This window comes from Alnus glutinosa, chromosome 12 (assembly GCF_958979055.1).
Source record: "Alnus glutinosa chromosome 12, dhAlnGlut1.1, whole genome shotgun sequence".
Classification (NCBI taxonomy): Eukaryota; Viridiplantae; Streptophyta; class Magnoliopsida; order Fagales; family Betulaceae; genus Alnus; species Alnus glutinosa.
Genome location: NC_084897.1, coordinates 14,374,492 through 14,387,877, shown reverse-complemented (window position 1 = coordinate 14,387,877; position 13,386 = coordinate 14,374,492). Strand labels below are relative to the sequence as shown.

At 35.7% G+C, this 13,386-nt stretch overlaps 1 protein-coding gene across 1 annotated transcript; it reads right to left on the bottom strand.

The window, feature by feature from the left end:
- Positions 1-11,776: 11,776 nt before the first annotated feature.
- LOC133852573 (uncharacterized protein At4g13230-like) lies at positions 11,777-12,778 on the bottom strand. The gene is made up of 3 exons (XM_062289346.1): positions 12,659-12,778; positions 12,077-12,190; positions 11,777-11,992 (listed from the first exon to the last, which is right to left on the bottom strand). Exons 1-3 carry the CDS (start codon positions 12,776-12,778, stop codon positions 11,777-11,779), a joined length of 450 nt encoding a protein of 149 aa, XP_062145330.1.
- Between the last annotated feature and the right edge of the window lie 608 nt (positions 12,779-13,386).

Below are 13,386 nucleotides of genomic sequence, written 5' to 3'. Positions count from 1 at the left end.
TACCGTGTATTTTCATTACAAAATTTACGATAGCGTTTGGTTCGCAGATCTCTAACATTCATTTCGGCATCTACTATTTTCACTTTAGAAATTATTAGGAACCTAATAGAATTTCTGAAAATACGAGACTCTCATGCATGTTTGGTATACTCTGAAGTATCATGTAGAAACTATTTATTTATTCGAAAATGTCTTTATGTTTTTCTTTTCAAGTACTGTATAAAGTTGTTCGATGCAAAATTATGAATCGAAGATATATAGCACCAAAAACTATGAATTAAAGATCATAAAAAGAATTTAGGAAGAGATAAAATAAAAAATAGGGAAGAGAAAATCCCTAATTGTCCCAAATAAGCAAACACGTATAAAAATAATTCTAAAAGACTTCAAATTTAATTAAAACTTCAAAACTTAATTCCAAAATATATAATATAGACATGCCTTTGTATAGGCAAAATTGAGTATTTTTCAAGCATAATACTTAGAGAAAAATAAATAAATAAAAATACAAAACATAACCATAGTAAACTTAGAGACAAAGTAAAATTCTTGTACATAAAGTAAAAATATATTATTTTAAAAATAATTTTCAAATATTTTATATGATTCTTTCTATTTTTGAACTGATCTTATTCAAGAAATAATCTTCAAATTTTATGCTTGATTTTCTTATGCATCACAAGATTAATTACAATCAATTATATTTACAAAACCTTTATAGTAAAACTTGAATTGGACCCTAACAAACATGTTTGTCTTTACCATAGTAACTTTAGAATTCTGGCCAATCTTTTATCAACATTACTCTTACATCCCAGAACTCTGGTGGCTAAAGGTTTGTTTTCGTAAGTGATTGTATGGTTTAAACAAAGATCAAGTAGAGGTATAATAATGAAAGCATAAAGGTTCAATTCTAGAGTTCTCTCCAATAACACATTTAGCCAAGTTTAGTTTCATCAAGTATTTTCTCAATACATCAAAAGTCTCATGCCTTCGGGCATTACTCAGCAACAATAAAGTCATCGATCGACAACGAACAAGGTTTTTTCTTGGTCCAGCTCATGCATTAAAATCTATTTGTACTCAGAGAAGGCATCTATAAAACTAAGTAAATCATGTCTAGCTGTCAAATCTATGAGCAAGTCTATTTGTGGGAGAAGGAAGTTGTCTTTTGGGCATTCTTTGTTAATGTCAGTGAATTTGACGCTCATTATCCATTTTCATTGGCTTTCTTGACCATAACAAGGTCTACAAGCCAGTTATGATATTGTACTTCTTTCACGAATCTGGTCTACATCAACTTTTCTATCTCGTCGGCAACCGCCAGATTTTTCTTTGGTGCCAAATTCCTTTGCCTCCACTTAACTGCCTTAGCCATTAGATCGACATTCAGGTGGTGAACCATCACCATAGGTCAATACCGGGCATGTCCCAATGCGTCTATGCAACCACGTCTTTTTCTGTTCGGAGGAAATCAAGAGGCCAACTTCTAAGGCTTTCAAGGGTCAATCCCTCCAGGCAAAAGGTTCGGCTGGGCTCATTTATGTTGAGGACAATTTCAACTATGTCTTCTTTCCGCTCGTCTTGCTTTAACACACTACAAAAATACTGACAATTGGACGCGTGTCTACAGTACCGGTTACTGTAGACACGCGTCCAATTTGACACGTGTCTTATGAGACATGTGTCTAATTGTACAGCCACCACAATTGGACGCGTGTATTTAATACACGTGTCCAATTGGACACGCGTATTAAATACACGCGTCCAATTTGACACGTGTATTTAATACGCGTGTCCAATTGGACACGTGTATTAAATACACGTGTCAAACTGTTATTTTTTTTCAAATATAATTTTTTTTATTAAATAGAATTTCAACAATTAGACACGCGTATTAAATACGCGTGTCCAATTGGACGCGTGTATTTAATACGCGTGTCCAATTGGACACGTGTATTAAATACACGTGTTAAACTGTTATTTTTTCCCAAATATAATTTTTTTTAATTAAATAGAATTTCAACAATTAGACACGCGTATTTAATACGCGTGTCCAATTAGACGCGTGTATTTAATACGCGTGTCCAATTGGACACGTGTATTAAATACACGTGTCAAACTGTTATTTTTTCCCAAATATAATTTTTTTTAATTAAATAGAATTTCAACAATTGGACACGCGTATTTAATACGCGTGTCCAATTGGACGCGTGTATTTAATACGCGTGTCCAATTGGACACGTGTATTAAATACACGTGTCAAACTGTTATTTTTTTCCAAATATAATTTTTTTTTAATTAAATAGAATTTCAACAATTGGGGACGTGTATTTAAATACACGTCCCGGATTGGGCAATTGGGGACGTGTATTTAAATACACGTCCCCAATTGTTGAAATTCTATTTAATTTTAAAAAAATTATATGTATACGTAGGCGCGCGGGAATTATCCCGCGCCAACTGATGACTATTAATCTTAATTTTTTAAGTTTCAAAAAGAAAAAAAAAAATTATATATGTATATGTAGGCTCGCTCTCTCTGTCTCTGTCTCTCGCCTCTCTGTCTCTGTCTCTCGCTCTCTCTCACTCTCTCTCTCTCTCTCTCTCTCTCCGTCAACACTGGACCACCGGCCAGCTTCTTGACCACCGCGTGGTCGGCCTTCCCTCCGGCCTTCCCTCCGTCTCTTGCTCGCTCTCTCTTTCTCTCGCTCTCTCTGTCTCTGTCTCTGTCTCTGTCTCTGTCTCTCGCTCTCTCTCACTCACTCTCTCTCTCTCTCTCTCTCTCTCTCTCTCTCTCTCTCTCTCTCTCTCTCTCTCTCTCTCCATCAACACTGGACCACCGGCCAGCTTCCCGACCACTGCGTGGTCGGCCTTCCCTCCGTCTCTTGCTCGCTTTCTCTCTCTCTCGCTCCCTCTGTCTCTGTCTCTGTCTCTCGCTCTCTCTCACTCTGTCTCTCGCTCTCTCTCACTCTCTCTCTCTCTCTCTCTCTCTCTCCCCGTCAACATTGGACCACCGGCCAGCTTCCCGACCACTGCGTGGTCGGCCTTCCCTCCGTCTCTTGCTCGCTTTCTCTCTCTCTCGCTCTCTCTGTCTCTGTCTCTCGCTCTCTCTCACTCTCTCTCTCTCTCTCTCTCTCTCTCTCTCTCTCTCTCTCTCTCTCTCCGTCAACACTGGACCACCGGCCAGCTTCCCGACCACCGCGTGGTCGGCCTTCCCTCCGGCCTTCCCACTGTCTCTTGCTCGCTCTCTCTGTCTCTGTCTCTCTCTCTCTCTCTCTCTCTCCGTCAACACTGGACCACCGGCCAGCTTCCCGACCACCGCGTGGTCGGCCTTCCCTCCGGCCTTCCCAACGTCTCTTGCTAGCTCTCTCTCTCTCTCTCTCGCTCTCTCTGTCTCTGTCTCTCGCTCTCTCTCTCTCTCTCTCTCACTCTCTCTCTCTCTCTCTCTCTCCGTCAATACTAGACCACCGGCCAGTTCTAAGTGGACGACGAGTTGGTTCTGCATGTGTTTCGTATAGGTATATCGTATACGTATTAGGAAGGAAAAAAAAAAAAAAAAGAAGAAGAAGAAAAGAATAGATCTGTTCTTTTCTTCTTTTTTTTAAAGCAATATTTTTGATCTTGGCAACGTGTATTCTTAACACGTATCAAGAAAAATATATAATTTTTCATTTTTTTTTATTAAAATATATATACACATTTAGCCACGTGTATGTATACACGTGGCTAACAATTTGGAATTTTTTTAAAAAAAAAATCGGTTTGACACGTGTATCTCAATAAACGTGTCAAACGGTTAGACACGTGTATGAAAATACACGTGTCAAAACGTTTTGACACGAGTATTTTCATACACGTGTCAAACCGTTTGACACGTGTATTGAGATACACGTGTCAAAATGTGTAGTTAGTGACATCCACATCTGACACGCGTCTCACGCGTGTCAAAATGCACGTGTCAAACTGCACGTGGCAATTTGAAGTGATTTTTGTAGTGACACCTTTTCATCTCTCATTTCCACCTCTTCGACCACCAACATTTGTTTCAAGGTTTCGAAGGGGCGCTATGTACCATCTCCTAGAGTTCGCCTGGTCTCCGCTAACTTCTCCTACGCCATAGTTCATTTGGAATTTGATCTTCAAATGCTAAGTCGATGTGACAACCTTCATTTGATTAAGTGTGGTTCACCCAATGATGGCATTGTATGCTGAGGGACAATTGACCATGATCGTAGTCTAATAGGATCCATGTCCTACAGTAACAAGGTAAAGTAATCGTGCCGACGAGGTACGCCTTATCTCCAACAAAGCCCGCCAACGGTGCATGTGCATGTACCACCTGCAACTTCTCTAGATTGTTGTAATACTCCGTATTTTAAGATATTGAATAAAATATCTTAAAATATGATTTAAGATCTAATAATAAAGTAAAAGAATAAATATGATCATTTAGAAGCATTTATAGTTTTAAATTGATAAAAACTCAAACGGACCTTAAACTTTGGAATAACGGAAACATGGTCAAACGAACTCTGTTTTGGTCGATTCAAAATCCAGAACACTCGTCTCAAAGTCCTCTAACTACCCTCCAAATTTCATAATTTTTGGACTCCGTTTAGTACGCGAAAATACCCATGAAAAATGATATCCTGATTTGGACGAAAATTAAACATTAATGTTTATGGGCCCATTTTAATTTTTCATGAACTCAGCCCACACGTTGATAATGCCCAGCCCATACACAATTGATACCCAACCCAACCCAGTCCACATGCATTAAGGCACTGAAGCTTGGTCTTGCTACTGTACCATACACACAAGAACCGGCCAGCAGACAAGACAGAAAAACAAGAAACTAAAGAGAACTCAGTTAGAGGCAAGTTAGAAACTAAACACTCGTTAAAAGTTGATAAGAGAATCTTATCAATTGCAGATTTTCTTCCACCTACGAACTAGCTCATAGGCCACTTGCCATTACCCCAACCTTTGATCAAGAGCCACCCGGTGGAAATCCAGCCGTCCAAGCAAGGTGCAGCCCCCCTTCTATGTTCCTCTCTCTCTTTCTCTGATTTTCGTTCCTCTCTGAGATAAGTCACCGCCCATCTCAACGCCAGTGCCGGCTCTATCCTTAGGCGACTTAGGCGGTCGCCTAAGGCCCCCGAGAGAAGAAGGCCCCAAAAAATACATTTGTTAAGGCCCAATTATAGTCTAATAAAACATTTAAAAAAAAAAAAAAAATGTAGTCTAATGCGATTCTGAAAAAATAAAAAACAGAAAAGAAGAAGTATTATCTATTTATCTCTTTTTTGGGAGACTCTTCAACTCCCATTAACAAAAAAATTCAAATGCCAAGAACACAACTATTAATACCAAAACAAATGGTTATTAATTATCTCCACTTTGGAAGATTTAACTCCACAAAAATCAAAACAAATGGTCATTAATTATCTCCACTTTGGAAGATTTAACTCCACAAAAATCGATCGTTAGAACACAATAAGTTGGCAAAAAAGAAGAAAAAAAAGAAGTGCATTATCTCACACTTAGAAGACTTTAGAACTTCCGCATAGAAAAATGAACCATCGGGCTCAAAACCACAAATATGAAGTTTTTTTTTTGTTGAAAAAAGGAAGACACAAATCTTACTTTCAGAACAATCTCTCCCACAAATTACCAAGACCACTCTTTGAAATGCTCTACAATTTTCTCCAGCAGCCAGATGATAGGAAAGATCGCCGTAGCAGCTTGTTCGCTTTATCACCAGCCACCTCTCACCTCCTCTTTGCCTCTCCTTCAGCAATCTCTCGTACCCAAGGTCAGATCTGCAACTTCTTTTTCGATTTCTTTTTGATATTTAGAGGTCTTCTAGATCTTTCTTGAAGTTCTTCCATAGTTTGCTTTCAATATTTTATGCTCTCAGACCTTTTTCTTTTAAGGCAACAAGATATAAAGACAAAAAAATGCACAACCACACCTTTTCGTTTTTGTATTTTTTGGTCATCAGGAATGTGTGGCTATTGAACAGCCACGTTTCCTCTCTTTTTTCCGGTCATTGGAGAGCTGGGATCTTACTCCAATTTGGGGGCATTTTTTTGAGTAATGCTACATGTCATACCTATGTCCTTTTTGTGTCTCTCTAAAAATGAGGTGGCTTTTAAAATCACCATTGAGCTTGTGATTGATCAAAATTAAATTTTGATCACATAGTGATTTTAAAAGCCACATCATTTTTAAAGGGATACAAGAGGGACATGGGTATGACGTTTAGAATTACTCCATTTTTTTCCCTCTCTTATATGACAACTTTGTCAACAAAAAAAAAATAAAAAAACTTTTAAGTACTTAAAATAAATAAATAAATAAAATACAAAAACTGAAGTACTTCAACTTGTTGCGAAGAAGCTTGAAGAAATTCTCAACAATCAAACGGAAATTTGAAATTTGAAATTTTTATTGAATAATAAAATTATGAAGAAAAAAAAACTTTTATATACATTTATTACCTACTAGCAGTATAACATTGAAAAGAATAATTTTAAATAAAAATATTTAATATTTAAATATAAAAAAGCCTAATTTAAAATTCTCGCCTTAGGCCCCAAAATACAACGAGCCGGCCCTGCTCAACGCCCAGGTGAGATGAATCCTTCCTAGCCATTAGATCAATTCCAGCTTCAAGCAATCTCCACTGTTCCATGCGTGTATAAGAAGAGTGCAGCACCTCCCTTCATGTCACGCACAGCTTCCTCTCCTTTCTCAATTCTCTTGGTTTCTCTGTAATTCCAGAAAGAAGTCTCTAAACTCTTCTCTCAAACTCTCCCTCTGTTTTAATCATAGCAGCCCAAATGAAGAAAAGAAAAGTCTCACTCTCCTTCTCTCTGTTTCGGTTTACAGCAGGTTGTTAAACAAAATTCACTTCTCTCCTTTCTCTGATTTTATCACTCGGCCAGTACCATTTTAGTAAACAACAACTCTTTCCCTCTTTCTCAACTCTCTTGCCCTCTAACGGCTCAAACCAGAAAATAAGAAAGGGAAAAGCTCTCAAAGAACCCACTGTCCCTCTCTCTCTTGAAGAACAGAGCATGAACACCCTGTTTTTCCTCTCTTAGTCCCTCTCACACTCTCGGTCAGCATCCAACAAAGGAGAGGACAAATCCAACTTATTTTAGAAAGACTCAGTAAGTTCCTTATCAAAGAAAATTGTGTGCATATGGTAATATATAAAGATGTGTGTGCTGAATGGGGAACGTGTGTGTGTGAGTAAAACGTGTGTGTGATGTAGATGTGAGTAAAAGACGTGTGTGTGAAATACATGTATTTGTGTGTTTGATAAAAAGGTGGGTGTGTGTGTTTGTTAAACATGTGTAAAACGTATTGTGTGTGTATGCTTTTAATGATGGCTATATATATATATATATATATATATATATATATATATATATATATATAGATATATTTAATTGATTAATGAAAGTAATATATATAAAGTATATTTTAAAAAATGATGTATTTTGTGGTACACTTTAATTATTATGATTTTCAAGAGTTTAAATATTCTAAAGAAAATGCTATTTGCACTTCAAGTGCACAATAGGGGTACAACATCTCCTCACATGGAGTGGGCCCCACACACTAGGACCCACTCCTATGTGAGGGGGTGTTGTGCCTCTGTTGTGCATTTGAAGTGCAAATAACAAGCCCCATATTCTAGTGTCTTAAGTTGTATTTTGACAAGGTAATTCAAGTGGCGTTTTTAAATAATAAATCATGTTGTTGTGATACCCGAACAAAAAGTAATGTTTTACAAAAGCGCTGCTATGCCACCAAAAATTTTAAAAGTATTTTAAGCGTTATTAACACTAATGCCTTTATTCCCCCAAATTTTATAAGATTAAAATAAGGATTATTTTAATTGTATCGCTTGTGTACTTTTAAAATATAAAACCCATTAATTATATTAATGGAGGCACTATGTTGATTTGATACAAAAATAGATAAACTTTTATAATACCGTTTTACTTAAAGGATATTGTGAAATATTAATTAATAAATGCTGTAATAATAAAATATGTAGTAATATAATTAACCTATTTTATGCCGTTCTAATATCTAAGCAACATTAGAAATTGGGATGAGTGATTTATAAGTCGAAAGTGATAAAATGTTAAAATAGGTTCTTAGTATTTTATACTAATATATTATCAAATGTATATAACTGTGCAGTCATTATTCCTGTGGATCTCTCTTTGTAGCAGAGAACTGTGAGTATTTCTTACTCACTGAGGGTAATGCTGAATTTTCATAATGTTATGATTTCTGCTTTATTTAATTGGTTGCGCATGTGAAATTTGCATATTTTGTTATTTTAATTAATGAATTTATTTATAAAAGAGTTGGGAGTGACGTCTGCCAACGGACTAGGGAGTGACGTCTGCCTGTGCCAAAAATATTAATAAAAAAACAGAGTAGGGAGTGACGTATGCCTACGGACCAGAGAGTGACGTCTGTCTGTGCCAAAAAGATAATAAATTATTAGAGGAGTGACGTCTCCTTAGAACTCACTAAACGGGAGTGACGTCTCCTATCATTCGCTAAACGGGAATAACGTCTCCTATAATATGTTAGACAAGAGTTACGTCTCTTAGATTTTATATACTGGAGTGATGTCTCCTTGAATCTATTTGTTAGAGTTACGTCTCTATAAGGTGAATGCTAGTAGATAATGGTTACTTAAATAAATAAGACTTTGCATATAAAACTGTCATTTTATTATGTCATTACATTGTGTTTTTTATTTCTAATAAATCAGCAATCATATCATTATTAAAAACAGTGGGCTCACTAGGTATTTTTGTATTATTATTTCTCTCTGTATTATATATTAATACAGGTTATGAAGAAGAGGAGTATCAGGATTGTTCAGACCTTTAGGTGATCTTGGTAGTAACGTTTGAGGCTTGGATGCCTCTCATTTTTGTGGACTATAGGTTTAGTCCATTAATATAATATTTGGTGAACAATATTTATATTTCTGTTGATATGTATTAATGATGCTATGATTATAATGTTTGTAAATTATCCGTGCCATATGTGGCATAAATACTATTTTAATGTGTAATTATTTAATGAGTAATGATTCACTACCACCTAAATATACAACTTTTCACCACATTTTCTATGTGGCAAGGTGGTCCTCTACTAACTTTAGAGTTTTTTTATTTTTAAAAAATAAAATAAAGTGGGGGACCACCTTGCTACATAGACAAGGTGGTGAAAAGTTGTATATTTAGGTGGTAAAGAATCATTTCTCTTATTTAATTGCACTCTTTATATATATTTTGAAGTATTTTTTTTAGAAGCTCTGATGTGTTATTAAAAAAAATATATTTCGCTACCAATTTATAACTCTGATGATGTCGTAATGTTACGTGAAAATTAAAATTTTTATTTACGTCTTTTTGTAAAAGGTGGGGCGTTACAATTGTGCTTCATTTTCTCAAAGGCGGGCATGTAAAGTACGTATGTCGGTTGTACCAAATTAGTTGTACAATTATTCTTAAACATGACATAGTCCACGAAAACTACTTCAATTAGGGCTTTGAACCCTGATTTGGGATCTCTTTTGCCTTTGTGAAGACACTGAAATAAGTTATCTTTGCTACTTGGTGAGCAAAAATCATACAAGGAGAAAGGAGAGAGAGCTGTTGCAGAGTAAAAGAAAGAAGAGAAGAGCTTCTGGTGAGTTTTTTCCTTTTCTTTCCTTTCCTTAGCTGTTGTTTCTCTGATTTAAGAGGAAGAAGGGCTGCTGATCCAGAGATACAAAGAAGAAGAGGAGAAGAGAAAACAGAAGGGAGTTCGCTTCATCTCACTGTTGCTGGCCGTGAGAGATGGTGAGTGATTTTGAGAGCTTTGGCTGTGGGTTTAAAGAGAGAGAGTTTGAGAGAAAGAGAGAGCAAGAGAAAGTTCTCTTCTTTAGTTTATGGGCTGGACGAACAGAGAGAGAACTTCTCTGTTTTTTTTTTTGGTCGTGGATGAATCAAAGAGGAAGAGAGTTACTGCTGGTTGCAAAGAAAAGGAACAGAGAATTATATTTTATTCATCGAAAAAAAAATAATAATAATAAGAAAAGGGACAGAGAATTTCCTGCTAGAGAGAGAAAACAGAAAGAAGATGGGCGTGAAATCGAAAGGGGTGCACCTTCTTTTATAATAGCTTAGACGGTTGAGATTGCTTTGGTTTCATCTCATCTAACGGCTGGGAACTACAACTTGGGCAGCATAGTGGTGAGCTGTAGGGGTGAACGTAGGCAGTAGCAGGTCTATTGTTTGATAAATATCTCTTATCATCTACTAACTAATACTTAGGTTCTAAATAATTCTCTAACTGAATTTTTCTAGTGATTAAACTCGGCTGGGTTTTTTAACGTGCAGAAATAAAAAGGGGCGTAGGCTGGGTTGTTATATCTTAAGGTAAGTTATTATTCTAATATCTTCATCATCTCATGCCTTTGTTTAATTAGAAATTGAGTTTAAATAAGTTTCTAACTGTACGAACATTAAGTCACTAACTAGATTATGTTTAATTGTTTTAGACTTCATAACATTTGGGAGACGGACTGGATTCATGCATGAACTAAAAATCATCAATGAGTAATGATGATTTTTGATAAAAATCAAATGCCTATTAATTAATAATTTTGTATGTGAATTTTTGTTCAAATCAGTGGTACTATATTTTGCGAGTGTTTTCTCATCCTAAACGAAATCCAAAAATCATGAAATTTGAAAGGTAAATAGAGGATTCCGAGAAGAGTTTGCTAGTTTTTGAATCAACTAAATTGAAGTTTGTTTGATTCTATTTTCGTTATTCTAAAGTTTAAGGTCCATTAAACTCTTTTATCAAATTGAAACTGTAAACGTGCATCAATTAATCAATATTGAATCTTATAAATATTCATATAGTAAGGTCAAATACCAATGAATATTTATTTTCATAAATATTCATATATATTCTTTTGCCTTATTATTAATTAGATCTTAAATTCTAATTTAAGATATTATATTTTATGTCTTAAAATCTGAAGTGCAACAATGTCTATATTTAAATGGTTTGGATCTACACAAGACTTCCAATTGATATATGATGTGAAATATGAGACTCTAATTTATATACACACATGCATATATATTGAAGAGAAATGCAACTCAGACTAGCTCACACTCTTAAACGCACACATTTTAACGTGACATTAAAAATCATTATTATATTTTGGACTGATTATTATTGAATAATAATTTAAGTGTCAAAAGAGAGTACTATACATACACTTAAGAGTATGAAAGTGAGAATATCTATATATATATTAAGGAAAATGTTAGATTTACAACACCAATACAACAACTCCTCACATGAGGGTGGGTCCCACATACTGGGGCCCACCCTCATGTGAGGAATTGTTGTGCAAATGTTGTGATGGTGTACTGCAAGAATCAAATCCCATATATTAAATATGGGAGTATGTATACCATTTCTCTGTATTGAATTCCCAGATCTTGGTGGAAACTTTTGTAGTTGACTAAAGTTTTATTAACCCTTGAAACCGATCGAAATTAGTAATCATTTTACACATCTGGTACGTGGAAGAGCATATGTAACAAATGAAAAACAAATACCTAGATTGGAAGATGAAAGTTGGAATCAAAATGTATTATTTCTGGTGCATGATATCAACTGAAGAAAAAAAAAAAAAAAGCAAGAAATTAAGAACGAATGTTCAGTTCTTGGTGTTCATGCTTTGCTTAACCGCGTCAGCATTTTCCTTGATGCTTTCCTTTGACTGTTCAGCCTTTCCCAGCACACTGTCTTTGGCCTTTTGGGCAGTGTCTTTGGCCGAGCCCCATGCATCTTGTGCTGTCTGCTTGGCCTTCTCGGTCACATCTTGGGCCGTTGCGGACACCGTGCCAGCCATATCTTTCGTTTTCTCCGTTACCTACATTTGGCTCACAAAGACTTAAGAAGAATATTACTTGCAACAAATTAATACGTATGAAATTAAGGATATATATGTTTTTACATGTTCTGCAGTAGAGAAAGCCTTGTCGCTGAATGACCCACAGCTCTTCTTCGCTTCATTTGCCCCTTGTTTTGTTGCATCATTGGCGGCCGAAGCATCTTGTTGTGAACTTGCCTATGACTCATCGAAAACGTTAATTAATCTTAACATGCACTACATCTTCAGATTCATCAATTGCAAGCATAAAATACATTCATTATGTTTATGAAAGATAATCTCAAGGCAAAAGCACTCCCAGCCGGAATACTAACGTTCTACTCTCTACACAAATACTCTGCCCAGGTTAATTTAAGCGATACTTGTCTCTTGCGGGAGGTCCGGGAGGGAACAGGCATCCGGAGTACTTTATATATCCCGATCCCACCGAAGATAGGGTCGGGGTTCCACATCATTAAAAAAAATAAAAAGATAAATAAAAATGTACTCCCTAATTCCCAGGACAACTAAATTAATATAGGCAAAGCTGGGTAGATATGCCAAGAGATATTCCAATTAAAAAATAATAATTAAAAGAAAAAGGGAGTTTATACTAGTAGAAAAATCGTGCCAAAAGCAGCCTAATATGAAGCATGAATTAATTACATGAATAGGTCTCGGAGTAGCGGCCACAAATTGCCTAGGATTCCAGGTGCTTCTCCTGGCGAAAGCTGCACCAGCGTGACCAAATTTTGGGAGGCAGGTGAGTGGGGTAAAGCATGCCATCTTTCACTTCTTTGATTAATATTTCTGTACGGCTTTTCAGTGGCCTTATAAACTGAGTATATATATAAATAATTCAACTTGGATCATTCTGTTGTGCTTGGAGATCGAGTACTTCCCGCATATATATGATTGGTTAGCAAACTATCTTTAAGAGTCAATAGGACCCAGTATTCTAGGACAGTTCTAGCTTTTTGCTCATTTCATGTGTCAAACCATTTTGTTAGGATTTACATGTAAATAGAGCTTCTTCTTTTTTCTTTTTCTTTTTTCTTTTTTTTATAAAAAATAAAAATAAAAAAATAAAAAAAGGAAGAAAGAAAAGAAAAGAGACCCTTTAGCACGATGGCTTTTAAAGGCTAAAAAGTACATTACTGCCCTATAATTTAGAATAAGTTTAGAATAAATCCTTATATTTCTAAGTTAACAACCTAAGTCTTATTTTCAAAAAAAAAAATAAGAAAAATAAAAATCGAAGTCCTTCAAATAATAGTAACCGCAGGAATCAATTCAAATTAATCCCCTGACGTGAAAAAATTGTATAGAATTTGATAGCATCAGTTTTTAAAAAATGAGGTCTAATTTATGATATTAACCGATCGATGACAGAG

What these genes read in the sequence shown, in the direction of transcription:
- LOC133852573 (XM_062289346.1), bottom strand. Translation starts at nt 12,778, where the DNA reads ATGGCATGCTTTACCCCACTCACCTGCCTCCCAAAATTTGGTCACGCT. An exon ending in CTACTCCGAGACCTATTCAT is followed by an intron (nt 12,191 to 12,658) that starts GTAATTAATTCA and finishes GATGAGTCATAG; the next exon opens with GCAAGTTCACAACAAGATGC. An exon ending in CTTTCTCTACTGCAGAACAT is followed by an intron (nt 11,993 to 12,076) that starts GTAAAAACATAT and finishes AGCCAAATGTAG; the next exon opens with GTAACGGAGAAAACGAAAGA.